At 36.3% G+C, this 26,240-nt stretch overlaps 1 protein-coding gene across 1 annotated transcript in view; it reads right to left on the reverse strand.

Moving 5' to 3' along the window:
• IGF1 (insulin like growth factor 1) overlaps positions 1-25,240 on the reverse strand; it is a 46,898-nt gene extending 21,658 nt beyond the window's left edge. The window contains exons 1-2 of the mRNA XM_027666538.1: positions 24,932-25,240; positions 20,569-20,725 (exon numbers count right to left, since the gene is read on the reverse strand). Coding sequence (XP_027522339.1) covers positions 20,569-20,725; positions 24,932-24,994 — 220 coding nt within the window. The 5' untranslated portion in view covers positions 24,995-25,240. The remainder of the gene's footprint in view (positions 1-20,568; positions 20,726-24,931) is intronic.
• Between the last annotated feature and the right edge of the window lie 1,000 nt (positions 25,241-26,240).

Raw genomic sequence — 26,240 nt, forward strand, 5'->3', positions numbered from 1 at the left:
TTAAGGATAAATAAGCTCACTGCTGTAGAGCTCCTCTACCACTGTATCACATCTGGCAAGTATCCACAAGGTCTTTCAAAGTGATATGCTGTAAAATTGCTAAAATATGCGGTCTTAAAAAATTTAAACATATTGTTAAAATTTTAGTGTTGAAGCTGGTAGTAATTATTGAGTACTTGATTTGTTCCCTAATAGAACAGATGTTTTTAATTTATTATTTCATTCACACTGTAAATTTTCACATTAGACACCATGCTGGATCAAGATAAAATATCAGTGACAGGACACTTGTTCTTTCCTTTAAATCAGAAGAAAACAGATATTGTACCATATTCTGCATCTTGCTCAGATTAATTTTGACTCATTTCCTTACAGAAATTGCTGAAACCTCTCCAGAGTTCTTCATGGACCATTCATTCATTATTGTCTCAATGCTCTGGCACAATTATATTAAGTTGTGGTTAGTGGATGCAGAAGAAGAAAGATTAAGAGTTAACTCTTCTGGATGGGCTATATGGCATCTGGTATAGCACAGGCTGGAATCAACAGGAGGCAGCCCAGTCCCTAAAGAACAATTCATCCTGACTTATTGCACAAAGTGCATCTAAGTGTTTGAGAATTAAATACTTCTGCAAAAGCAAACTAAATATCCCATAACAGTATCATCAACTGAGCAGCAGAACACAAAGTTTGGTAATCATATGTATAATTCTGATTTTTTGGCACAGTAATGTTGCCACTGATTGTTGGAACAGGTAATGACACCTAAGCTTCAGACTGCCTGACACTTTCTAATATTAATCTCTGCCTTACTGCTGTTATAACTTAACCAAACCTTAACTGTCTGGGCTTCAGGTTTTGTGAATTGTGCATATTTGATAAGTTCTTAAGGTTTTTTGATTTCTTCTTGTAAAGGAGGTGGATAGAGAAAGATGTAGCTAAAACCATTGAGTCATTTCTGACAAAAAGATTAGAAGCCATATGGTTTTGCCCCTGTTCAAATGTAACCCCCTCTTCTCTGAAGTGTATGCCTGTTTTACTGAATAACCCTTTTGCTTTCATTATGCGAAGGTTGAATTTGGGAAGGAGGAAAAAGGAATCATGGAATCGTAGAATGGCCTGGGTTGGAAGGGACCTTACAATCATCTAGTTCCAACCCACCTTGGAAATTACTTTGGTTCAGATATGTACACTTACGTCCTGCATGTGGAAGGTCACCTAGAGATATTGCAAATTTCAAAATTCCAAGTCAGTCAAGGTAGATGTAGGTATTTATCAGTCCACCATAAGTATTTACTGGTTCAGTTTTCTGAAGAGTTGGGCTGCTGCAAGTGTTTTTGTTGTTATGTTCCACTCATGATAATTTCAAGGAGTTGTCACCGTGCTATCTAACTCTCCTGCTCTTTAGAACAGCTGCTATCATTTGTTACTGCTGCCATAACTGAACCTGCTGTCTGATATTGATGTTTCCCCATGCAAACATTAAAGTGAGGTTTCTCTTAAAAGCATTTTTTTCTTGGACTCTACCGAGATTGTAGTTAAACTAGATGTGGCTGCTCTGTGGTTGGATGAGCTGATATGGGTATTTCTGTAGAGATGCTTCACAGTCTATGCTAAACAGGACTGCAAAATTGATATCTATGTAGCTATCCAAAGACATGCAATTGCTGCCACACAGTGCAGTCACTGCCCAGCCCAGATCTGGTAACAAAAATTTGACAAAAATACATGTGCTGTGCGTTTGTGAGAGGAGAACCGTCCTTGAAACCTGGTTCAAAGATGATTCACCCTCAAAGGAGTCAAAGTCCTAGTTCAGGTAAGGTAGCTGCCAAATGCAGAACTTTGTTAGCAACTTTTAAAGGCTCCTCTCTCTTAAATTACACTTTCTTCTGATTCATAGTTTTCACCTCTTTCCAGATGAATTTTTTCTGCATTTCTTGTAGCACCTTTCTTTTACTGCTAATTCTCACCTCCTTTTCTTCTGTAAGCAATTCTGCTGTATAATGACTGTTTTTAAAAGAAGTATAATGTATTGACTCTTAAATTCATGATGGATATCTCAAAGGTCAGACTAAAGGATTTCTTTTTTATTGTTTCTGCGTTAAGAATACTGGAAACTTTTGAACAGAATTTCTATTAAATTTCAAAAAGTACGTCTTTTCTCAACGGATTTTTCCAAGTCAAAATTACTTAGCAATTCTGAAAAATAATGCCTTTATCACTCATCAGCACAGTATTGATGCAGAATCCTCTAGAGAGATATCCTACCTACAGAGAAGTCACTGACTTCAGGAAATTAACCTTGTGGAAATATTGATAGAAATGGGGCTAGAAAAGAGCACTCAAGGCAAAAGTATCTTTTCAGTCCTTTGACTTATTGGCAGAATGTTGTGAAGAATAAAGGAAATTGCTTACTAGGCTCTACCCCTTTATTGAAACGATGCAAAGGAAGTGTGAAAAGTGGAATGTGTGGGGAATCAGAGTGAGAGCACAGTATTTTGTTGCTGGCAGATGTGTGCTAGGCTTTACCATTTTACTAGGGTGGTACAATTCAGTTGTTATGACACATCCAGGATATAAAACAGAAAACACGAGCTGGAGGCTTGGAGAAAATTAAATGATGATGACTCAGAACTCACACCCCAAAGTAAAATGAAGATTAAACCACTGCACCAATTTGTTTAGCAAAGGAATCTGAAGCACACATGAAAAAATGGGCTTCAAATTTATTGAAGCTTTGCACTGATCCTCAGATGAAGAGGGTAGTATTAGAAAGCTAGTGTCAAGGGGAAAGGCAGTATGATTACAGGTAAACTGCAAGCTGAGCTTATGTTTTTGCTGTTGCTCTCTTTTCAAAGTATTCTTTTTGTTCTTTGTGCAGTCAACTCTACATCTGCTTCTGCTGAAAACCAAAGAAAAGTGTTTCAGTGCCTAAAAGTGTTATTGTTTGACTCGTTTGGCTGGGAGAATGAGTCTCAAGTAACCTATGAACTCTGTGCCATATCCTTGCAGTAAGCAGAGGGCCTGCTGGGGTGATCTACTTAACTTGCCATTAAGTTTTATGTAACTGTTATAGTATTGTTTAAAAACAGTTTGTGGGATTCTCTGCAGTAATATGGCATATATTAACTTCTAGTTTGAAAGTAGTAGCCAATTTTTATCCCTTATGTAAACAGATCTATTTTTATTGTATTTACTGAACTGTCTTCCTAAGTTTGATAGACTATTACCTATAATTTATCATCCTTACTGCAATGTGGCATTTTGCTTAAAACTTTAACCCTTGCAGTGATTAAGTTATATGTGGGTAAGCGTCTAAAAAATAATAATTAGTTGGATCTGAAATGTTACCTAAATCAGAGGATTTCAAAAGCATTTTTAAAAGGTGAACAAATATCATTGCCTCATTTTCACACATGGTGAAAGTAAAACAAATACAGATAAAATTAGTTGGTTCAAGGTTAGGTAAACAATTTAGTCCCACAACCAGAAATAGTCATAGCCCTCCCAGCTGCTTTACTCTCTATTCATTGTCTACCTAAAGAAACACTTGGTCTGTCCTCTGAAATCTAAAAGATGAGAGATGGTTTACACCAATTAGGCTTCTCATATTAGAAAGTCTAATTTCTGGATTTCAATATCTCACCATTTCTTTTTATGGATGCAAAATTTATAATTAAATTTTCTGTATATATGAGGAATTGGTTAGCAACAAGATCCTCTCATACAGCATATCAAGAAATCAAGTGACTGTGGCTTTGATTCTGGGAGTAATCTGTGTCAGGAATTCCTGTGCACTTAAAGTAGCAGTTATAATTGCCAGGTGTTGAAAGGCAAGATGGTGGTCTTGTTATTTGTTACCAGAGAAATTCAGGTCTTTTTATCGTTGCCAAAGAAGCTGTAATACTTTCTACCCCAGATGATGATGTTTTATGGAGCCTTATCTTCTGAAAGCAGAGTCTCAAAACTCACTGAATACAGGGCAGCCTGTGGGGCACAGTGAGCCTTTATTTAGTATTTTTATGCATCATAATGACAGTACGAGTCTCCTTGGTGGATTATCGAGAGGGTAAAGGCTGCATTACACCACTACTGATGACTGTGGTCACATAAAGGCACAATGAGTCCATCATTAGTGCCTCTGGCTCACAGCTCTAACATACTGATATTATAAAAGGACGGGTAATAGATAACAGCAGCTACTCTATACCATGTCACCTGAGGCAAAGGGTACGTGTCATTCCCTTTACTAGTACCTGACAATACTGAACTCTGTTTATCACCAGCCACTTGGCAACAAGAACTATTCTTGGTCAGTGTTTTGCTGCTACCCTGCTCAGCAGCTCTGGAATTTCTGCAGCTTGCAAGAATGAAGCAATTTCTGTGGCTCCAGTGAGAGCAAAGAAGGCAAATGATTCTCTGGAAGGGCACTTAGGGTTTAAAAAAAATGAGTGGAGGATTAAATTCCCAGTTTCTGTTACATATTGTTCTCCATTGCTTATGGTTGTTGGGCCCAACCTATACTAAGTTAACTTGGGCTGGTAGCTAGACCATTTACTCACCAATTTGGTTGTTCTAGGTTTTTTTACTGACTGCATACATTCTGGTGCATTTTGGCCCATTTGTAATGTAAAAGCTCAAGTTTATTGTTGTCCATTAAAATTATCAGTATTAGCTCTCTTACTAGACTATATCACTGTGAATTAGATTGGTGATGAAACATGTTCTTACTGTGTCTGTTATCTGAATCCAAACTTCCAGTGCTAACATTGGCTTAACAAGCTTTACATTTTCTGTTAAAAAAAAAAATTCAAAGAGCTCATATTTCAAAATAAATCTCCTGATTTGTACTTTTTAACAGCTGACACAGCTGAGATTTTAAGCAGCTGAATGCACATATAATGCATTTTAAGAAGTGACATTGCTATGGTTATGAGTTACACAACAATATGATGTCAGCCCTCTGATTGGTGCCATGGTATTTAGCAATGCCACTTGGACAGGAAAGTTCACACACAGAAGCCTGTCCAACAGTTCTAAGAATTTTATATCTTTTGAAGTATTCAATATATTTCTTTATGTGTTGAAGCACTGGCCTTCCAAATCCCTTGTTTTCATTTTCCAGCAATCTCAGTGAACTAGGGGTCATTGGATTGTTTGCTTTCTCACTGGCTGCACTGAAATCAAGCAGCCATCGGCTGAATTACTATAGTTTAAATGTGTCTACAAAGAATTCATAGTGTACTTTAAAACAGCATTATGACTTCTTTTAACATAGCATAAGGACATAACACAAACCTAAGAGGTAGAGGTGGCTCACAGAAAAGGTGGATTTTCAGTACTGGCTCAAAATAAGAAATTATGGGACTTTCAGTTTTCAGCTGCCTGCTTCAGCCAGAAGTTTTCTGTGCTTATAGTTGTTTCAGCACGAAAACAATCTGCTTTTGCTACAAATTAGGTTTCAGTTTTCCAAGGCATCTTTCCATCTCCTGAGACTACAGGGAAACACCAAAACAAAAACTTTATCAAAATATTATCAATCTATACTGGCATTATGGCAATGATGTCCTATCAATTCCTTTGTCTGAAAAAAAAAGACAAATTGAGGCTGGATAGGATGGACTTGACCCAAAAAAATCATATTTATCTGTTTAGATTGTTCAGAAACAACAGTTTTCCAAATGTTGTGTACAATGTAGTGATGCAGAATAGGGAAAGGAAGAAGGAAACCAGGTGACATAAAAAGTGGCTTTTTATTTAGTAGATTACCGTCCATTGCAAAGGATTGTTGTGCGAAAAACATTATGTTTTTATAATGACTTTTTAGAAATGCTCTGGTGGTCTCTGCTAGCACTCACATCATAAAATTACTTGAATGAATTCTCATCCAGCAGGTAGTTTAACTGACTACCCATGGATGGATAAGCCTAATTCATGTTGTTACAGAAGATAGGAAATTGCTGAAGGTTTTGCATGCAACTCTGAGCTGCCAGTGTGTCCTTTCAGCCAGGAGGGCAAATAGAATCCTGGGGTGCATTGGGAAGAGTGTGGCCAACAGGTCAAGGGAGGTGATCCTGCCCCTTTACTCAGCCCTAGTGTGGCCATAGCTGCAGTGCTGTGTCCAGTTCTGGACTCTTCAGTACAAGGAAGACAAGGGTCTACTGGAGAGGGTCCAGTGGAGGGCAACAAAGATGATTAGAGGTCTGGAGCATTTCTCTTATGAGGAGAGACTGCAGGAGCTGGGCCTGTTTAGTGTAGAGAAGAGAAGACTGAGAGGGATCTCATTAACACATTTAAATATCTCAAAAGCGGGTGCCAAGGGGATGGCGCCAGATTCTTTTCGGTGGTGCCCAGCAACAGGATGAGCAGCAATGGCAGTAAAAAAAGCACGAGTTTGACCTCAACATGAGGAAGAACTTCTTTACATTGAGGGTGTCAGAGCACTGGAACAGGCTCCCCGGCGAGGTTGTGGAGTTTCCCTCTCTGGAGACATGCAAAACCCACCTGCACATGTTCCTCTGTTACCTGCTCCAGGTGGCCCTACCTTGGCAGGGGAGTTGGACTGGATTATCTCCAGAGGTCCCTTCCATTCTGTGATTTTCTGAACTCTGAGAGATGCTAACACAACTACAGTACTTGATTAACTTTTTGTGAACTGATTTAGGATTTTCTGTACCACCTTCTGTGGGTTCCTTCATTAGCTGAAAAGGAAAATTAATGTTTTTATCTTCTTTCTTAATTGTTTTTAACCTTGTCATCTAAAATCAGATCTCGACCAAGAGATTTCAAGAATTTAGAATTTTAAATGTTTCTGCATTGACTGCTGTTTATGACAAGCCACTTGACAACAAGCCATATTCTTGGTGAGTGCTTTGCTGCTGTCCTGCACAGCAGCTGCTCTTGAGCTGCTCTTCCTGCAGCTCACAAGAAGGAGGCAATTTCTGTTGCTCCAACGAAAACAGAAAGAGGCTAATGATCCTTTGGAAAGGTGTTTAGATTTGAACAAAAAGAGAGGAGGATGACACTGCTTTTGTTTCCAGCTCTTTTGGCGAAAGTGCTTTGTTAGTTCAGGTAGGATAGGATATATGCTGAAGCTGCTTTTGAGGTAGGGGCACACTTGCAGCTGCATGCTTTGGAGCTGGTTTTGCTTTTTTCTTAATTTTTACCTGTATAAAGGGAAGGAACTACTTCATTGTATCTCTAGGTTAAATTAATTGACATTGGTATTCTATACTGAACATGCAAAGTACTAGCAGAAACGTTAAAATTATTTTGGAAAAAAAAAGTCCTTGCCATCTCCAGTTGGATATGAAATCACTAGAACAAAAAAAATTACAAATACTCAGAGAAACAGATGATTTCCTGGGATACTGTTGCGTATAATGCATTTGTCCAAAGGCTGGAATCAAATACTTCTATGATGAGCACTTCAGAGGAGTTTATGAGGAAAATATTAATTCTTATTGTCTGCAGTGCTTGGATCTTGGAAGTCGATAAGGCAGGAGACCACCCATTACATAGTGAAGGCAGAATAAATATTTGAATGATTTCTTTTCCTTCTTCCAAAAAGTGTGTATTCTACATAACTATTGATACAATTTTTTTTAAGACTTTTATTTGTTTGCTGATGAATTCCATTATAATATAAAACTCATTGACCTGTGACCAAAATTAAGACTAACAGTTCCTGATTTTAACGAGTTCTTCAGACATATCTTCAGTCACCAGTTCTTTCATTAAACTCTTCTGTTTGCAATGCAGCACATTTAAAAATTAGTTTAATTCATATATTCCTACATTATTTGTTGTTACGCAAAGTAATACCTTTCAATAAAATGTACTCTTTATATTGCAAGTATATATTCTGAATTATTGCAGTAAATTTAAGTGTGTCAGTCTCATTGCAGGGGAGACAAGGTCTAAGTCACAAGTACATGAAACTCCAAAATAAGATATCGTAAAGAAGTTTGAGAGAATTTAAATTAAATTTCCCTAGTTAGAAGACAAAGAAAACAATGAGATATGCATTGTCTCCAACTTCCTGCCATGATTATAATTTTTCTCATGTTCGATATTCATCCAGTATTGTTTGTGGTGCATGCCTATGCTTTGGCATCTTGCAAATGAGGTTAGTAGAAAGGTAGCATTTACAGTACTTATTAACCACTGTCTGTTCCAGAATGCCTCTTAGAATATTTATTCAAATTCAGCCATCATTATTTTTAGCTCACTTGGGAAATTATTAGCTTTCATCTGATGCCTCACATATTTATGCTAGAAATAAGAAGATTTCATACTAAGCGTATTAGTGTGTTTAACGTCAGAGAGGAAGCCAACTCATTATGCCAATTCTTATTTTGAAGAGCTTTTAATAGTGATAGCTTTTTCAAAAGTAGTCAATAAGGTCCATATGCAAAATTTAGACAAGTAGCTAAGGACCCTGACTGGTATTTCCAAAGATGCTGAGGCAACTAGAAACACAAGCATATGCCTAGAAGGATTAGAATAACAAAACAAAACAAACCACCTGCCTAGGATCACCTATCATAGATTTTAGTGGAAATAAGATATATGACTGCTTTTGAAAAATCTCTTGACTGTCCATCTGCCTCACTAGTGCCTAAAAAACATTGAAAGTCTGACTGATATGCCTTTAGGAGCCTCCAAGGTCTCACTGGCTATTCATGAGATTTGTGCTAATTTTTGAAAATAGAGTAACACGTCCAAACAGTTTCAATTTCTTAGATGTAGCCATCTACCTGCCACAAAATCTAGATTCATTTAGGCACTTTGACAAACAGTATGAACTGTCAATCACCAAACACATGAAGTTTAACAAGGGCAAGTGCCAGATTTTGCACCTGCTATGGGGCAACCCTGGTTATATATGTACAGACTGGGGAATAAGAGGCTGGAAAGCAGCACTGTGGAAAGGGACCTGGGGGGTCCTGGTTGATATGAAGTTGAATATGAGTCAGCAGTGCCCTGGCAGCCAGGAGGGCCAACAGTGTCCTGGAGAGCATCAGGCAAAGCATCGCGAGTGGGTCGAGGGAGGGGATTGTCTTGCTCTGCTCTGCACTGGGGCGGCCTCACCTTGAGTACTGTGTACAGTTTTGGGCACCACAAAAATTATAAAAAAACTTAAGCTATTAAAAAGCATATAAAAGAGGGCTATGAAAATGTGAAGGGTTTGGAGGGGAAGCTATATGAGGAGCGGCTGAGGACATTTGGTTTGTTCAGTCTAGAGAAGAGGAGACTGAGGGGAGACCTCATTGTGATCTTCAATATTCTCATGAGGGGAACCAGAGGGGCAGGCACTGATCTCTTCACTCTTGTGACAGGACTTGAGAAAATGGCATGAAGCTGTGCCAAGGGATGTTTAGGCTGGATATTAGGGAAAGGTTTTTCACCCAGGGGGTAGTTGAGCACTGCAATAGGCTCCCCAGGGAAATGATCACAGTATCAGGCCTGTTTGAGTTCAAGAAGTGTTTGGACAATGGTCTCAGGCACATGGTGTGATTCTTTGGGCTGTCCTGTGCAGGCTCAGGAGTTGGACTCAATGATAATTTTCTCCCATGAATAGTAGATGAACTTTAAAATTACACTAGAGACGTTTCAGGTTGGTTTGAGCAATGTTAAAAATGTGTTTTTTTGATGTACAAATACCCTTTTCAAATCAGAAACAAATAGTATCTATTGATTGCTCAAGAGAGTTTTTTTGCTATATTTATAACAGAAAGAAAAATATCAGAAGTTCAGCTGGTATTTCTTAGGAAAAACAGGTGACTGGTTAGAAAGCAGTGGGAATCCAGTCAAGGGAAAATATTTGTGGTGCAATGATACTTATGGCCAAAAGACCTAGGAAAATCAATGATCAATGTTTTCTTTAGTGAGTAGAGTACTCTTCCATGAGTAGACAACTCATGGAATAGATTTCCTCAGACTAACTTCCACTATCCTCAATGAACTGAGCCAAAGCCAATGGAAGTTAACAGATAACTTTGAGTATACATGGACTCCCAATTTTGGATTATGAAGTGAATAAACTGGACAGACCCAGCCTGGATTATTAACATTGCTATTTTCCCCTGGTTTGGCATCATCTTTGTCCCTTCTTTATAATGCTACATATCAACTTTTCCATGCCACTGTCTCTATCCTCTGCCGTACGAGAGTGTAGAGATACATTTTAAAAAGATATTACCTTCTAAAAAAAAATCAACATGGCATTCCCCCTTGTTTCATAATTCAAATATGATTATTTTGCATTTGAAGTCTTTTGCAGGTTATTTGATTCTTGATCAGGGGGCTAGTAGGTGTCAAGTGTTATTTATTAAAAAAAATTGTTCTTTTTTCACTGATCTGAACTTCATCTGTTTCACATCAGAATAGAAATTTCTATTTGAAAAGAACAGCAGACAAAAAGAATATCACCACTTATGAATTCTGCTCATTTTATTACTCTTCATCTTTGTGATAACAGGAAATAGTTGTATTTTATTGCATCAAGTCCTAGTGCTTTCGAAACTGAAATAAAATGACTTTGAAAGAAAAACTAGGATAGTTGACTTAATACCATTAGAGATGAAGTTGTAGAATTTCATGCTATTGTTTAAAAAAAGAAAGGTAAGGATCAAATTCTAGAAAATATCATCCCATTTTCTTGAATGAACAGTTTATCTTGACCATTCCATTTTTTTAAATGTTTGTGTCTTGGGATAACTATATTAAATCTCTGCATGTAAATCCTGAAATAGTGGTGGAACTCCTTAAGTGTATGAAAATCATTCATGTATCTCATACGAGATCATCCTTCATGCCTTTTAAATGCAGAAGTAAACACATAACTGAAGTCAGAGGATATTGTGGAAACACCAGCCTCATTTCTATCCCATTTCCCTCAAACCAAATCAGCTGGGAATGGTACAGTGCACAGCATTAAGAGTACCTTGAAATAAGCTAAATTATATACGTATTTATTCATAGAAAACATAATTAATACTTTCTTGGGTTTAGTGTTGTACTCTACTTCAAAACAATACAGTTATTGAAAAGATTTATCAATATCTGAACAATCTAAAGTACAGTTCCTCCCCCCGTAGATGGTTTGGAAATTTTAACTACTGTGGTTACTGTTCCTTGCAAAGCAATCACGTTAGAGAAGATCATAAAATGTGGTTATCTTTGAAGTGGATCTGTGCTTTTTCTATATTGCCTTAGGTGAAGTGGGGAGCTGAAGTGAGGAGATAAAGGTGCTTCGTGATGTTGTTTCAACTCATTGAATGGCTTACAACCACAGGTGGTGTTCTTTCTTAATTCAGTCAGATTATTGCTTTAATGGATGAGCTCATTAGGTCAGCAGCAACTATTTTTTAAATCTTCAAATTCATAGAATAGTTTGAGTTGGAAGACACCCTTAAAAGTCATCTAGTCCAACCCCCTGCAGCAAGCAAGGACATCTTCAACTAGATGGGGTTGCTCAGAGCCCTGTCCAAACTGACCTCGAATGTTTCCTTGCCTGAGTATCTGAAAACACTATGCCTGTTGTATCAATGAGTGTCTCAAAACTGTACTTGAGCATCATTTTGTGTCTTTTCTCCATGATGGTACCATGATGGAATGCACAGCATTTTAACAGAGAAAATGGTTCTTTAATGACATCTGATATTTAGATGTCACTCTAGGTTTTAAATATTATTATTATTGTCTCAATTTCTTGAAAACCTGTTGGGAAATGAATATTCATAGGAATAGAAATGAACCTGTGTGGACAGCAGTGTGAAAAATTGCTTCCTTACTTATGCGTGGGTAAGTGCACCTTGTCTTACTATGCAGGAATAAAACATGAAGGAGTTTTACTTAGTATGGCATGTAAGAGTATATTCTATCTATTATATTAAGAAAAAAAAGATAGATAAGCTTTTCCCTTGTACTTTTCCTGTCTCAGGGTGGAGTGCACTCTCCAACAGGATTCACACTTCGTCAGACTAAGGCCTGGGAGTTCTTAAAGGCCAAAGGAGCAGCTCTAACTGGTGTTACCTGGACAAGGCGCATTCTAGGTTTTGCTTAACTGTATATTGTCATGGTAGCTAAAGTAAGCTTGGTTTTGCTTTGATCTGAAATGTTGTTTAATTTAGTGGAGAAGGAAAAGTATCTCCTACAGGATATTCATAACTTAATGAGAGCTCTGAAAGTTTGTTAGTCCTCTCACTGACTGCAGGATGAGTCTGAGTAGGTTGCTGATTCAGAATCCTCATTTAAGTGTCCAAAAGCAGATGGAATTAGTCTGAACCAGAAGCTCCTTATTCTGGATCAAACTCTGTTTAGTCTTTACCATTCAGAAGGTATGTAGATAAATGTAAAAGATGTATGTCTAGAAAGATCTGAATTTAAAAATCTTTTGCTCGAACAGACATGAAAGGAACAATATAGTCAATAATGTAAAATACAAAGGAGAACTTTTCTAATACATCTCTCCTTCTCTGTACAAATCATGGAGGTATAAGAGCATCCTATTCTTCCTGGACCCCTATCCTTCTTTGAAACAAAAAGAAAAAAATCCAACAAAACCCCACCAAAAACATCATAAGGAACACTTTGATATTACTGATTTACAAAATATAAGTAGGGTTGTTTCACTAATAGCTCTGTTTTTCATTCAGGGCCATTGATTTAGAGTAAAATGACAGAAACAATTAGAAAAAACCCAGAAGTGTTCTAAAAGCAAATATATGGTTGTTTTGCATTTAATCTTAGCTATATATTTCAGAAATAAACATGGCTTTTATTCAGGACATGTATTTGCCAATAATACATCTGATTAAACTAGGAAAATTAGACATACTATCAGTAGCTTGCTCCCAAATTACACAAGAAGAAATTAGATACATTTTCAGTAGCTTGCTCTCAAATTTCTTCAGTCTATGAGTCACCAGATTCTTCCTGCCAAACTAAATATGTCTGTGAAAGGCTGGAAACTTTAATGGAAAGAAATATAAAACTTGAAATACGTAGGAAAAACTAAGTTTTTTTTCATGGAAGACCTGTTGACTAGTAATTCAGGAATTCAGGGGATGTAGAAACAAATTATTACATCTTACTTGTCCACAGAAGTTTCAAGGTGTGAAACGTATACAACTTAAATCTGCTGTGGTAACCTAAAATAGATATCCTTATTAGTTTTTATGTAACCTGAAGTAATCAATGAAGACTTACAAAAGGAAGCAGTAAAAATTTCGTTATAAGTGTAGAAACTCATGCCTAGTCATTTTGATGGGGCTGAGTCAAAAGAAACCTTCAGTATATTTCAGACAAGTCTGAAAAATATCTCTCTTTTGTAAATTGAATTTATTATGCGTGGTACGACACAGTGATCAAACATAATTAGCAATGTACTCATCTTTTCAGATCCACAACCAGATCCATCTTCTCTACATTTTTCCCCACAACACTTAGGCTTTTTACACCTTTGCATAAGCCATATATTTTAAAATAATCTTTAGAATACAGACACATGAAATGCAGAATTTTTGTGTGTAACTTAAGTTTTACCCGTTGCCTTAGTAGGATATGGCTGTTAATTAACATTCTTTTGACATCAAACCAATTTTCAATAGTTTTACTTGCAACTTGCTGTTTATGGGATTTAGGGACATTAAGTGTTTACTTTTTTGGAGATAGAAATAGTAAATAAGTATTCTTAGAATATTTGTTTTCAGAAAGAAGACATGCATAAGTTTTGTTCAGTGAGCTGGGTTAAGTCAGAATGGTTTGAGACAACGCCTTCTTTTTTCTGCAGACTCAACCTTGTGTAAATTTCTGCCCAACACACAAAGACACAAACACCATAAACAAATAGTTCTGCATAAAAAAAAAAAATAATTTCAGGTTTGTGTGCAAGTCATGACTTCCTAACAGAAGTACTTTAAGAGGGCACTCTTTCCCCACTTCCACACTTTTATGGGCACATAAGGAAGCAGAGGGTTCTGCTGTTTGGAAGTATCCTATTACTCTAGAAGAGTTAATTTGCAGAAATGGGAAGACTGGGATCGCAACTGAATTTCAAAAGTAAGATGGGAAATATTAAAAAAAAAAAAAGAAAGAGAGAGCTGAGCTCTAAATTATTTCTTTGATGACAGGAATGTATTCCAGTTTTCACTAGGAAATGAATTAACATGAGGTAAGTGAACACCTTCCGTTCTATCTTGTATGAGCAAGAACATTGAAAATACATGAAATTTGTCTGCACATGGTATTCAATCAGAAAACACAGCAAGTATCTCAGACTTGGATCTTATTTTTGTAGGAATTTAACTGTCCATAAGTTGGAGTGACCCTCTGGCCCCTCCAAATACTACATATATGTTAAAATTCCTATTCTTAGAACCTCATTCACTGATGCAAACATGAAATGTGTCTGTCATTACTTAACAATTAGATCCAGTACTTGAGCTTTATTTTTCATAGTAGTTTTGCATTAAATGCACCACAAAGAAAGTATGAATTAATGGCTTTTTCTTCCTCTTGACAGTGAAGTTCCTGTGGTTATTACAAGGGATAAATTTAGCATACATTCTTCAATAAGTATACACGTGTGATATTTCTTTTGTCTTGATTTCTAGACTGAGAAATTACTTAACTGTTGGTTACCCCCCTTGCATTTGTTGTCATATTTTTTAACAATTAAGCTTGTACCACACCTAAATATTGGCATTTGGGTATGGTTTAGTAAACAAGTTCAGATCCATCCTTTTTTAGCAAAGATCTGAGAAGAAAATGGCTCTAAGTCTCTATTTGATTTTCAGTGATGTGAGAGGTTTGAAGCGTGCATGAGAGCTAAAGTGCTGAATAAACCCTAGAGAAATGGCTGTATGAACTTCCACCTTTGAATGAGCACTCTGTATAGATTGCCCTAGATGCACAAGTAGTCAGTGCAAAAGGTTTTAATTAAGAGAGTGTGTAGTTCTGCTAAACTGTATAACTTGCTTTGTGACTTTTGTTACTGTTGATCAAGCATTGCAAATGCATCATTAATACCAGAACAAAGGCAGAGGTCTATATACAAAGGTTTGGCCAATTGCATAAAGCGTATGAATTGAAGTCAGCGAAGGGTTTTTCTTGGTATTTAAGATTCAGTGGAAAAGTAAGAGGGGCAGCTATGCCAAGAATTCATGCTGATCTTGCCAAGTGCTTCTTTGAGTGACTTTATCCAACATGAGACTAAACAATGTATTAAATACACATATAGCAGTTAGGGAATCAAATGTCAAATAACAGCTTACCGTTATTTGAAACCAAATCTGGAACTTGGTCTAGTGCATAAAAAAAAGGTAAACATCATAAAAAGCACTAGCATCTCTAACATCTAACAGCTAATAAAGACACATATAAATCGAACTTCTGGAGAAACTGTACTTCTTTGGTTTTGGTAGGAGACGCTTTTTGCAGAGTTGTTTCTTGCTAAAATTTTGATTAATTATTTGCTTCCAGTCACTTCATTAAAATTATCATCACCACTACAGTCCCGCTTAATGAAAAGGTTGAAAAATTATTAAATCCTTGGTGACCTGAGGAACTAGCTGCAGAGAAGACCTGCTAGCAGGGTCTAAATTTAGTGTGTTTTAGAGGATAAATCCTCCTAGACTCACTGTGTGTTCCATGGAGAAAGAAGGCAGACCCTCTCTCTCTGTTATTAAAGAGGTAACTTAAGAAGATTAACCTCACTAAACTAGGGTTAGACTTTATGAACACTCCCTATCCTTTGTTAATGTTGTAAAAAATAAGAAAATTCTTTCAAAGACTGGCGTATTTTCAGAGAACTTCCTCAATGTTTACTACCAGGGACAACAAAGCACACATCAAACTTATGTGTCAGCTATTTGGCTATACAGTGATACCATTCCAGAGGAGAGAGCTGTCTTTCTTACAGGGGTATGTATTAGTAAATGTGCCTGTAGTTCTAATTCCCTGAGCACTGACTCTTCAGACTTGGCTAGAGCTCCTTTCCAGGTTAGTTTTCCTATAAGGAAAGTAAGGAACCTGGGGATAAAGATTGACACACCTAAATCTTCCATGGATACAGTATTTGGACATGAATGGGGCATGCAGCCAGACCGAGGAACTTAAAAACACTCTTAGATCTTGCTGTGTGAACACAGCCAAGATGACCAACATTTTTTTGCAAAGATTTGTAAGACTGTCACTGACACCACAGTCTGTGTGTGTCCATGGCAGCTTTACAGCATGCCTCTGCTGGGCTTCTAACACTAATGCTCCTTTCAATCAGGGATGCAGAGAGAAGCTAATGACTCATAGCTCCTACAGGTATGGAGTACTTAAAGAACTGAGTGCCATGCCATCTCTTGTAATTATGTTGATAGGTTTGACAGGCCTAGAAACTTTAATAACCTCTTAAAAGCAGATTTTCTGAAGTAAACAAGAAGCTCTTAACTAAAGGGAAATGGAAGAAGCAAAATGTAAGGCAGCAATTCCTCCACATACACCTTAGTTCTACAAAGCAATGAGATCTGATGACAGCTCTCATTACCCAAAATTATGTTCACGTTCTTATTCTGATTTTCTGATAATTATAAACTAATAGTCTTACACTATGCACAGCTGGGGATTTTCCAAAGGACAACACAAAATTTTGGTTGTCTTATTGGACAAAAGTGTAGAAAAAATCTGCAATAATTCTCCAAAAGCAGTTGTCACAGGGAACATTAAGTTGGATACCAGAAAAAAACCATCTTTTATGGCATTCACTGTTTCACATATGGAAGCATGTGCTAGATCATTCTCCATTCTCTGAAGAATATCAGAGGAACTTCATTGTCTCAGGTATCTAAATTCTGCTCCTTCTTTTCTACGCAAGTGATACTTCAGGAGATTCAGCATAAGACCAAAGCAGTGTTTTTAACAGAAAAAAAAGATATAGTTTTAATTCATGAAGTTGATTGTCATGGTTTCAAATAGATGTTGCCATCTAACTGGGCTTTAAAAGTTAGAAGACTGAAAATGTCTAAGGAAATAAAAACCCTGTTTCTTTATTGGCACTCATATGTATTATTAGCCAGATTGCTATATATTTATTGGAAAAGGTGTATTTTCAAAGGAGAAGAAACTAGATCAAAAAGAATATAGCATTTTCTCCTTAGAGAAAACTACATGAGCTTTCCTTTCTCGTGGTAGTAATAGTCCTCAAGAAAGAGTATGAGAAAGAATTAAATGATTGTCCAGCAAATTCAACACATACAAATAAATAATTTTTTGACTAATTTTTTGACAAAGTAATTTCTTGTTATAAGACTAGACTATTCAGGCAAAATTTACCCCTTCCTAGGTTATCACTTCTGTAAGTTTCCTGTTATTTGTCCTTTTAGTTTTTCCAACATTCTCTGCTCTCAGCATTGTTTTGTAATAAGTGTATCATGGTAGACCTTCCTAGACATTAAAATTCAAATGAATGTTGAAGCCATCCCACTTTTCTTCATGACTGTTGAATCCAGAGGTTTCGAGACTAGAGAAACATTAATTGAGAAAAGCTGTGTTTAAGTGTAGCCACTTGCGTAGCAGTGGCCAGGCTCTCTGTTGGCTTCTCCCAACAAAACCTAGCACACAGGAACTTGAGCGGCAGAAATTCTCCTAGAGAGATGTCCCTAGATAAAAGGTGGCAACATACTGCTTTTCTCTGGTGAATCATGGGAGAAAAAAAAACTGTCTGAGGAGTAGCCACTGCCTGTTGGAATTAAGTGTGACTAAGGAAAAAAGCAAATTCTCTATTTTGGGGTTTGTGCAATGTTCTCCCCTAAAAAAAACTTTAAAAATGCTCCTTGACAGTCTATCTCATGAAGAAAGAGTGGTAGAAACCACATTTGACTTCCTCTTGAAGTCAATACTTTCCTTTGTGTGTGGTAAGCAGCTGGGGCATCTCCTGAGAAGCTGTAAAGAGTTTCCTTTTATAGCTAGAAAGTTGGGCAAAGTAGACTATATAAAGGAAATTTTTGTGTTCCAGTCCTAGCCATAGATATAGCCTTGTGGTTGTGAAGTACAGAATTTCAACAGAAAGTAATACAGTTATTTCTATCTTCATTTCCACCCACAGCTCCCAAGGAATAGTCAGAAGCTTTGACCTTGAATCTGAACCAGGAGTTGCACCTCAGCCAAAAGGTATTCTTTATATTTGGAGTCTCTAGTGAAATACAGAATGATGGAAGAAAAAGCTTCCCTCACAGCTATTTCCTGTGCAAGTTAAAGGCAAACACTACCATTGATTATACTTTATTTAAAGGAACCAGAATATAAGAAAGGAAGGCTCAAAATACTACTTTAATTGACATACTCTTTACAACAAAAGAAAAATATTCACTAGCTTTGGTAGTACATTTGCTATTTGCTTTACCAGTGTTACTGGGCTGACATTTTCCAGTTCTGTGTTTTAGATTGAAGGAGAAGGCTAAAACAGACTAAATTGCTTCCTTGTGAATCAGAAGTATTCAGGTAGAGGACACACATTACTTAGCATCCAAGGGGCCACATACATATCAGCTTCATAAAATTCCTATTGAATGATGCAACTGCAGTATGTTGATTACAACTTTGCAAGACTTTCCTAAAAGTGGTCATTCATGAGTAAAATCTTCCACACTTTTCCATATAAAACAGGGTCGACATTTATGGTGTCAAGTTACTTTATTTCAAGTGGAAACTCAGAATTTGAGAAAAAAACAGAGAAAACTTAAGAGAAAGTCTTAACTGACAGCAGATAAAAAAATCAAGACTGCAAGACTAATGATCTCCTTTGAAACTTTGGAAACCCATTCAGGTATTTTAAAGTAAGGATGACTTAGCTTAGGGTAGAGATTTGAAACAGATTGTGAAACCTTAGAATAACCGAGATTGAAAACAAAGAGATTTATTGCTAATGGTTGGCATTTCACATAACCTCTTACCTTGAGGAACACAAAGTACACATAACAGTAGGTCTGACAGCTTGGCAGTAACAGCTACTCTAGTGGTAAAAAAGAATGATAGCTCTGAACAAGCAGCAAAGACTTTACTGGGAGAGAAACATCTAAGATACACACACAGTAAAAGAAAAACTGCTATACTCTTCTAGGGATGTAGTATATATCTCATTGTTTTCTGGTGCAGAAACAGGAGTGTGAGGTGTTAGTCTTCCTTTACATTCATTCCAGCCATAAAGTATTTGTAGGGCACTCAAATAACCCCTTAAGTGTAATGGAGCTGCTGATAAATATAACAAATTTTGATGTATAAATGAACACCTAAAGAGTTGGTAGAAAAATGTAAAATCCTTTACGAGAGATTCCAGTAGTTTCAATATTGTGCTTAGCACCAGAATACTAAGTTCAACAGCAGCCTAGAATAGATGCTCATTGACAATAACTAAAATGTTAAATACAGAAAAGAAAGGTTCTTCTGTGAATAGTGAATTACTTTGCATATACAAAACCAAGGTGCCCAGTTTCAAAAGTGAACTATAATAGAATGTACCAAGAAGATATTGAAAACATGAAAATGTCTACAGTTTATATGTTGAGGAAATTAGGATTTTTTATAATTTAGAAGTGCAAGAATCTGAACTTCTGGTTTTATTGCAAGCAAGGAGTAAATATTGAAAACAATAACTCCATGAATAGAAATTAATAGGAATAGGGTGGGTATGATCAAAAACCCAAAAATGATAGCTTAGAAGACAAGAATTATTACTAGACACGAAGGATGGGTAACCTCAGAAAAGAACATCAGAGAAACACGTACTGTTATTAAAAGTAAATGCTAGCTTCAGAGGCTATAAGAACAAAAATTCTAGGATGTTTTGAACAAGTATGTTAATGAATGCATTCAGAAGTTTCATTAACTTTGTTATTTGAGTAGCAAATAGCTGAAAATCAGAAATAGATTTCTATTACTGACAAGGTGAATATTTCTTGATCCACACAATCGCAGAGTTAATTTTATCTGTTGCCTGTACTGGTGTTAGTCTTTATTATCTCACCATGCATGAATTTTCCTCCACCTGTATTTAACTGATGAAGCATGTGGATCCTTGGACGTGGTAACTTTCTGCTTGCTGCTGTCCAACTTTACTTTTTTTCAAACCAGATGTTGAAGCTAATGTGTTTTTAATATGATACAATGTGTATTTAAACTGTTTACTAGTAGTCTGACATAACAGGTACATGCACCTCTGCCTCATGAATATCTTGGGTCTAGTATGTGCTTTCATTCATTTAATTTCAGTGATAGGTCAGTGCAAAACAGTAATACAGCAGGTGGAATAGCAGCAGCTGGAAAGTGGTTAAAAACAATAACAAGTCTGAAAAGCAAAATTCATCAGAAACTCAGAGAGGTTGAACACAGGCACAACTTTATTCTTTACTGAGACTTCATGGTAATTGAAGTCTTGAGTGTCTCTGAGATAAAGGATACTAGTCATAGTCGGCAGCCTCAGTGATCATAGCTAAGCCCATTTAGAGGAGTAGAAGACTCCAACAGATTACATGGAAAAGTTTAGCAGTTGAATGAAAGAAAAGGTTGACTTACTAAAGTAAAAGCCTCTGTCTCCACACACGAACTGAAGAGCATCAACCAGCTCAGCACCACAGAGTGTTTCTGGGCCAGCAGCAACAGAACTGGTTAAGGTAAGCAAACACAGCCCAAGGTAGAAGAAATGGGTGTAGGACACAGTGTGCATCTTCACCTGCCAAGGAAGCAAAAGCAGTGTCAGAATTTCCCAACAGAGCCTTAAAGAAAATAACTCCTGCACCCTTGTGAGCTGAGCATGAATATGTACTATAATTTCTTGGACAATAAATGTACTATCAGGAAATGTCTCATCATAATTTTGCAATGGTCTACGTATTCCAGTCCATGTATTTTGTGAACTGAATATTTCCTCTGGTGAACATTCTTGGTTCACATTCACATGTAAGTTAGGGAACCCTGTAGTGACTACAATTTATGGTTGCTCCTGGAAGAGGAGGATATGGGAGAGTGCAATAGACAGGCAAAGGGAAGCCTGGAATGATAGAAGTAAGGAAGAGAACTTCGAATTGGTTTGTCTTAGACAGATAAGCTGAGGGAATACGAGATTTGCCTGCCAATGTACTGTGGGAAATGGGGGTGGTATATGATGGAGAAGAGCTATTTAAACTAAAAGCCAGCACTGGCACAGGAATAAATGGCTGTAAACTGAATGGAAGGAGATTTGGCCTAATAGGAAGAGAGTTTTTTATTAGGATTCCATGATTCTCCAGCTACCTTAAAAAGGAAAATACCAGGACAAACCAAAACAAGTTTCAAGGTACAGCTTGCCAGTGTTACTGGAATTCATGTGGGACCTTCCATAGCAGAGGACCACAACCAGTGACTCTTACAGTCTCTTGTTACTAACAGGCAAATATCTGGAAGCATTCGAGAAATGCAGGCGTGCTTCATTGACCTCCATTATATCCTCGTAGGTATACACAAAGGTGATAGTTTATAACCAAATGTAAATGAGAAAAGAATTATCTTTATTCTGTACTTATGAATGAAGAAAGGCCAATCCTCAATGGGTGTAAACTTGCACCATTCCATTTATCCACTTCCTTTAGTATCAATTTATGTCCAAAGATCTTACCCAACATATCAAAGAAGATGAGTTTGTGTTTTGGTTTTTTTTTTTAATACTGGGAAGAGCTATTTACCTAAAGCAGCAGGACACTGAAGAATGTGCTTAATGCATACTCTGAACTTACTTAGATCGCTTGCCAAAAATGCTAGTTTCAAAAGGTGTAAATCTGAATTTAATTTCATTCTCTTTCAAGGTTAACATTAGTATTGCAGTCAGGTAAGAAGTTACAAATCTGTCTTCCACATACAGTTAAAATTGGCTTAAAACTGCTTTGTATTAGCAAACTAGTACAAAGTAATTGAAGTAAAATGATTAATCTTCCCTGAAGTTTCTTTCAGGGTTTCAGGGACCATTTACTCTTATTTCTTCACTGAACTTTTGAAAAACTGATGAAATTGTCTATTGTCTGATCAATTGGGATCTGATCCAGTGGGGTATTGAGTCTTCTCTAGTCAATAACTTTTAAGAATTCTTATTTTCTTGGCAAGGGATCTTAGTACCTTGCTAGATGAGTCCCCTATTTCCACTATGACAATAATGAACAAATCTAAATCCCATGATGTATTATAAAAAAGAATGAATAAATATTTTCCCATTCACAAGAGTCTTTAGCCAACTTTGCCATGCAAAACCCAACAAGCTTGAATGCACAGACATGACTGCAATGGCAGATGGAAAAAGATTAGATTATAAATGAATGATGGTAACATGAGGCATTATTTCCTGTAATGATTCCATATCTTAACAACAACAATTTCTTTTTTCCTTTGCCATATTTTTGAATTTATAAGATAAATGTGATGCACCTGCAGTTTAAGATGGTTCCCAGTTCTGAGGAGGTAAAGCAGAAAGCTGTTTAGCACACTGCCTCAGAAAGCTGAAAGACATTACAAATACAAGAACATTATGTATTTAGCAATTTGTTCTCGTATAACATTTGGTCCAGAAATAAACATAAATTTTAGACATTTAACAATTTTTTATTTTTCAAGACTTCTCAGCTGGCTTGCATTTTCAGATAAATATCAGCACTGAACTATGACAAAACAGATTATCTACTGTTTTTCCTTTAGTGGAAGCCAAAAAGGCTGCACAGTATAAACCACAGAGAATTTCTAACTTTATCTCCAAATTTAACAACAGTCAAGAACTTTCAAACACGTAAAAACTTTGCAGAAAAGAAAACAGACTCACACGTTTCTAGGGCTCAATCAATTATTTGATAAATTAAGTACTGTTTCATTAAAACTACATCCAAAACATAGTTTAAAACTTTAACTTTACTTCATCATTTTAATTAAACACAACATTAATTGATTCAATATGTTTGTGATAAAATCAAAGTTCCACTTTATGTCTGAGGGGAATATTCTTGAGAAAATACAAAGTTGTAATCCAATATTGCTTCAGGTTCTCTACAATCAAGCAGAATACTTACATTATCCCCAATTTGACTAGAAAGTTGAGAGCTTAAAAGAAAAAGCTTTGCCATGTGGGTGGGGTTTATTGAAGCATCTAATTACATTAGGAAATTGAATACAGGTTCAAGATGAGCCTGGTTAAGCACTTCTTTTAGTTGCATAGAATGACCATATTTTCACAGCTGGAATTTCCTTTTTTTTTTTCAGTAAAATAGCCAGCTTTTGCTGCATTCCTCTTTTAACAGTCCAGAAGAGTGGCACCACAAAGGAATGTCATATATGAACACTCTACATCTCTTTTACTTCTTAATTCTTCTATGTAAGTCCTCTTTGCCTAAAAAACTATCAGTTGACAAAAGTTGTGCATAAGAATACTTCACGTGATCAGTCATTTTAGTAACATGTAAGAACAACTGCAATAATTATAAATACCTGGAGTGGGGCAACATATTTATGGACAGTATATTCTATAGAAAGAAGTCAAAAGATATATACTCAAAATTACATTTTACTACAGAGAGGGTGGGCCTGATTATCAAATCATAGTAGAAACATGTAATTATTATGCAATAACAGTATTCACTAGTGATTATTATATAAATAAAGCCTATATACTCTAGAGCGGATCAAGGTTTAAATACTGTTAACTTTGAGTAAAGAATCTGGGCTACATGCTAACCTAAATCAATATGTTCCATTGATTCCAAGGAAGCTTGGCAGGATGCACAGCTGAGGAACTAGCACATTACTTTTATGTCTCTTAGTGCCTTGCTCAATACTTAAAAAAAAAAAAATCTTCATCTTTCAAGTATATTGGAAGGGATACCCACTTATACGTTAAGGGAATGATTTCATCCATTACAATTACAGACCTGTAATTAGGCCATTAAGGAATGAGATAAGTGTGTTTTAAGTGTAAGACATTGCAAAAAAATAATTAGGCCTTAAACAATTAAAACAGGATAATTCTTTCAATTGCATAAATCTCCTTGCAAAATATTAAAAACAAAAAGTTCTTGACGGATATAAATTTGCTGATAATGGAAAGTTGAACTGGAGCCAACTGACAGAAACAGAGGTCAATGCACCTACTGAAGTCAAATTTACCTAAGACAGTTTATATTATTGTGCAGAAATTATAGGGTCATAACATGAAACTTCACATGCAAACTTTCCTGAAACAGCCCTCCCTAGAAGGGAGAACTTGGAGATGAACATGTAAGGGAATTTCCATTTTCTTTATGTACAATTGCTTAAGCTGTACAAATATGCAAGGTCAGCAAGAGTCGCAGCTGGTTTCTAATGTAGAAAACAAACTGAACTTCTCATTTACTTTTAATTTATGAAAGCAAAAAACAAGCAAATGCTACGATGCTGCCAGAAAATTGCTGCAGTGACAACATCCCTTGAAAGTTTCCTTGTGAAAGCATGAACATTTTCTCTGTAATTGTGTATAATAAAACTGCAGAAACTTAACATTTGAATAATACCTTTTTTCCTATAAAACCCTGCACCTGCAGAAAATAGCTAAAAGTTCTTGTTTTCAGAAGCATTCATTAACAATATAGACAATGATGTAATTGGACCTTTTAATAATGACATAACTGAAATATTACAAAGTTCTCTGAATAGAAGTGAAATTTAAGACATGTATTTGCAATAGTTTACCCTTACAGTCATCTATGTAATTGCAACTATTACATACAGCCATTTTCCAGATCACATAAAATTGCATGTTCAGCAATTTATAAATAATTCTCAGTTCTAAAATAATGTTATTGAAAAGTGCACAATACTCTTCAAACCAGAAGCAGACAATACACAGCAAAATAAAACTAAAAAATTATTTGAAATAGTAATAAAGATTTACCTTCAAGAAATCACACAAGCAGCACTTAACTAATTGTGTTGAAAGACTGTTGATTTTTTCCATTGCTTCTTAAAAGTGCAAAGTCTGGAAATGAATTTGTTAGCAGTAATGATGAGAAAAAAGAAATCCAGAGAGATGTGAGATGTTGAGAGCAATGTCACATTTCAATATTGAGGACTTTATTCCATTGCGCAGGCTCTATCTGCTCTGATTTTAGCAGTGACAGTGAGATTTAGCAAACAGAAGAGGGATTTAGAGAAAATCCTCACATTTATCTACATTACACAGACACTGTAGACAGGAAACAGCTGGGGGAGCATTTGCCTTCTCTCTCTCTCCCTCTTCTGGCAAAGTTACCGAGTAAGGACTTTTTTGGGCATGGTGACAAATAACATCATACCTTTGCATTTTAAAACTAGAGCACAGAAGCATATTTTTTTCCCTTTACAAAAATGTGAATTAGTGACTGAGGGGTTAGCAGACAAAAAGAGCTTGTGCTGCCATGAAAAATAAGAAGATGTATTCTAGTCAACTTTCAGATAGCCGTGTGTGCATTTGTATTTATGTGTGTGTGTGTCTGCATTTCAAATACATAAAAACTTATATACCTAGGGGCAATGTTTGTATATATGCATACCTTTGTGTATATACACACATTTTATTTTTGCATAGAGGCATAGGTATTTTATTTATATAGTACAGAAAAGCAGGCAGTCAGTTATCTATGTTTTTCTTAACGCGTCTTTATGTTATTAAACTTGGCACGCCTATATGCTGAGTAACAATTAAAACCTCCAACTCTCTGTGTGATTAACCCTAAAATAGCAGTTTGTAATTTGCTAAAAATAACAAAATTGTTAAGTGCTACTTGTAAATAGGGCAAAATAGCTTTGTGATCTTTCAGCAACCACACAGGGGAAATCATATAATTTCCTAGAATTTACAGTACTATAAATATAGTAGCACAAGTAGCCCAGTTTGGGGGGCTTCCATGAAGTGTATATTAAATCTGCTGTTGTAATTATAATGTTATTTCCCCCCTTTTGAGTAGTAAGCTTCAAATTACTCTTGATAACAATTTACTTGACACTGGGAAAGAGAGAATTCAACTTTATTAGTTCTGCAATACCTAAGTTTTGCCTTTTTTATTTTTCCTCAATTATGAGTATATTATAAATAACACCAGCTGGCCAGCAACATGCTCTCACGGGTTATGATGTCATTCAAATCCCTCAACTGTGTTAGTGGCTTGCAATGTGCTCCAAGCCAGCTGTTTTTCTATTTATAATGTATGCTTGCATTTCAATAC

This window comes from Corapipo altera, unplaced genomic scaffold (genome assembly GCF_003945725.1).
Source record: "Corapipo altera isolate COAL_440 unplaced genomic scaffold, ASM394572v1 1, whole genome shotgun sequence".
Taxonomy (NCBI): Eukaryota; Metazoa; Chordata; class Aves; order Passeriformes; family Pipridae; genus Corapipo; species Corapipo altera.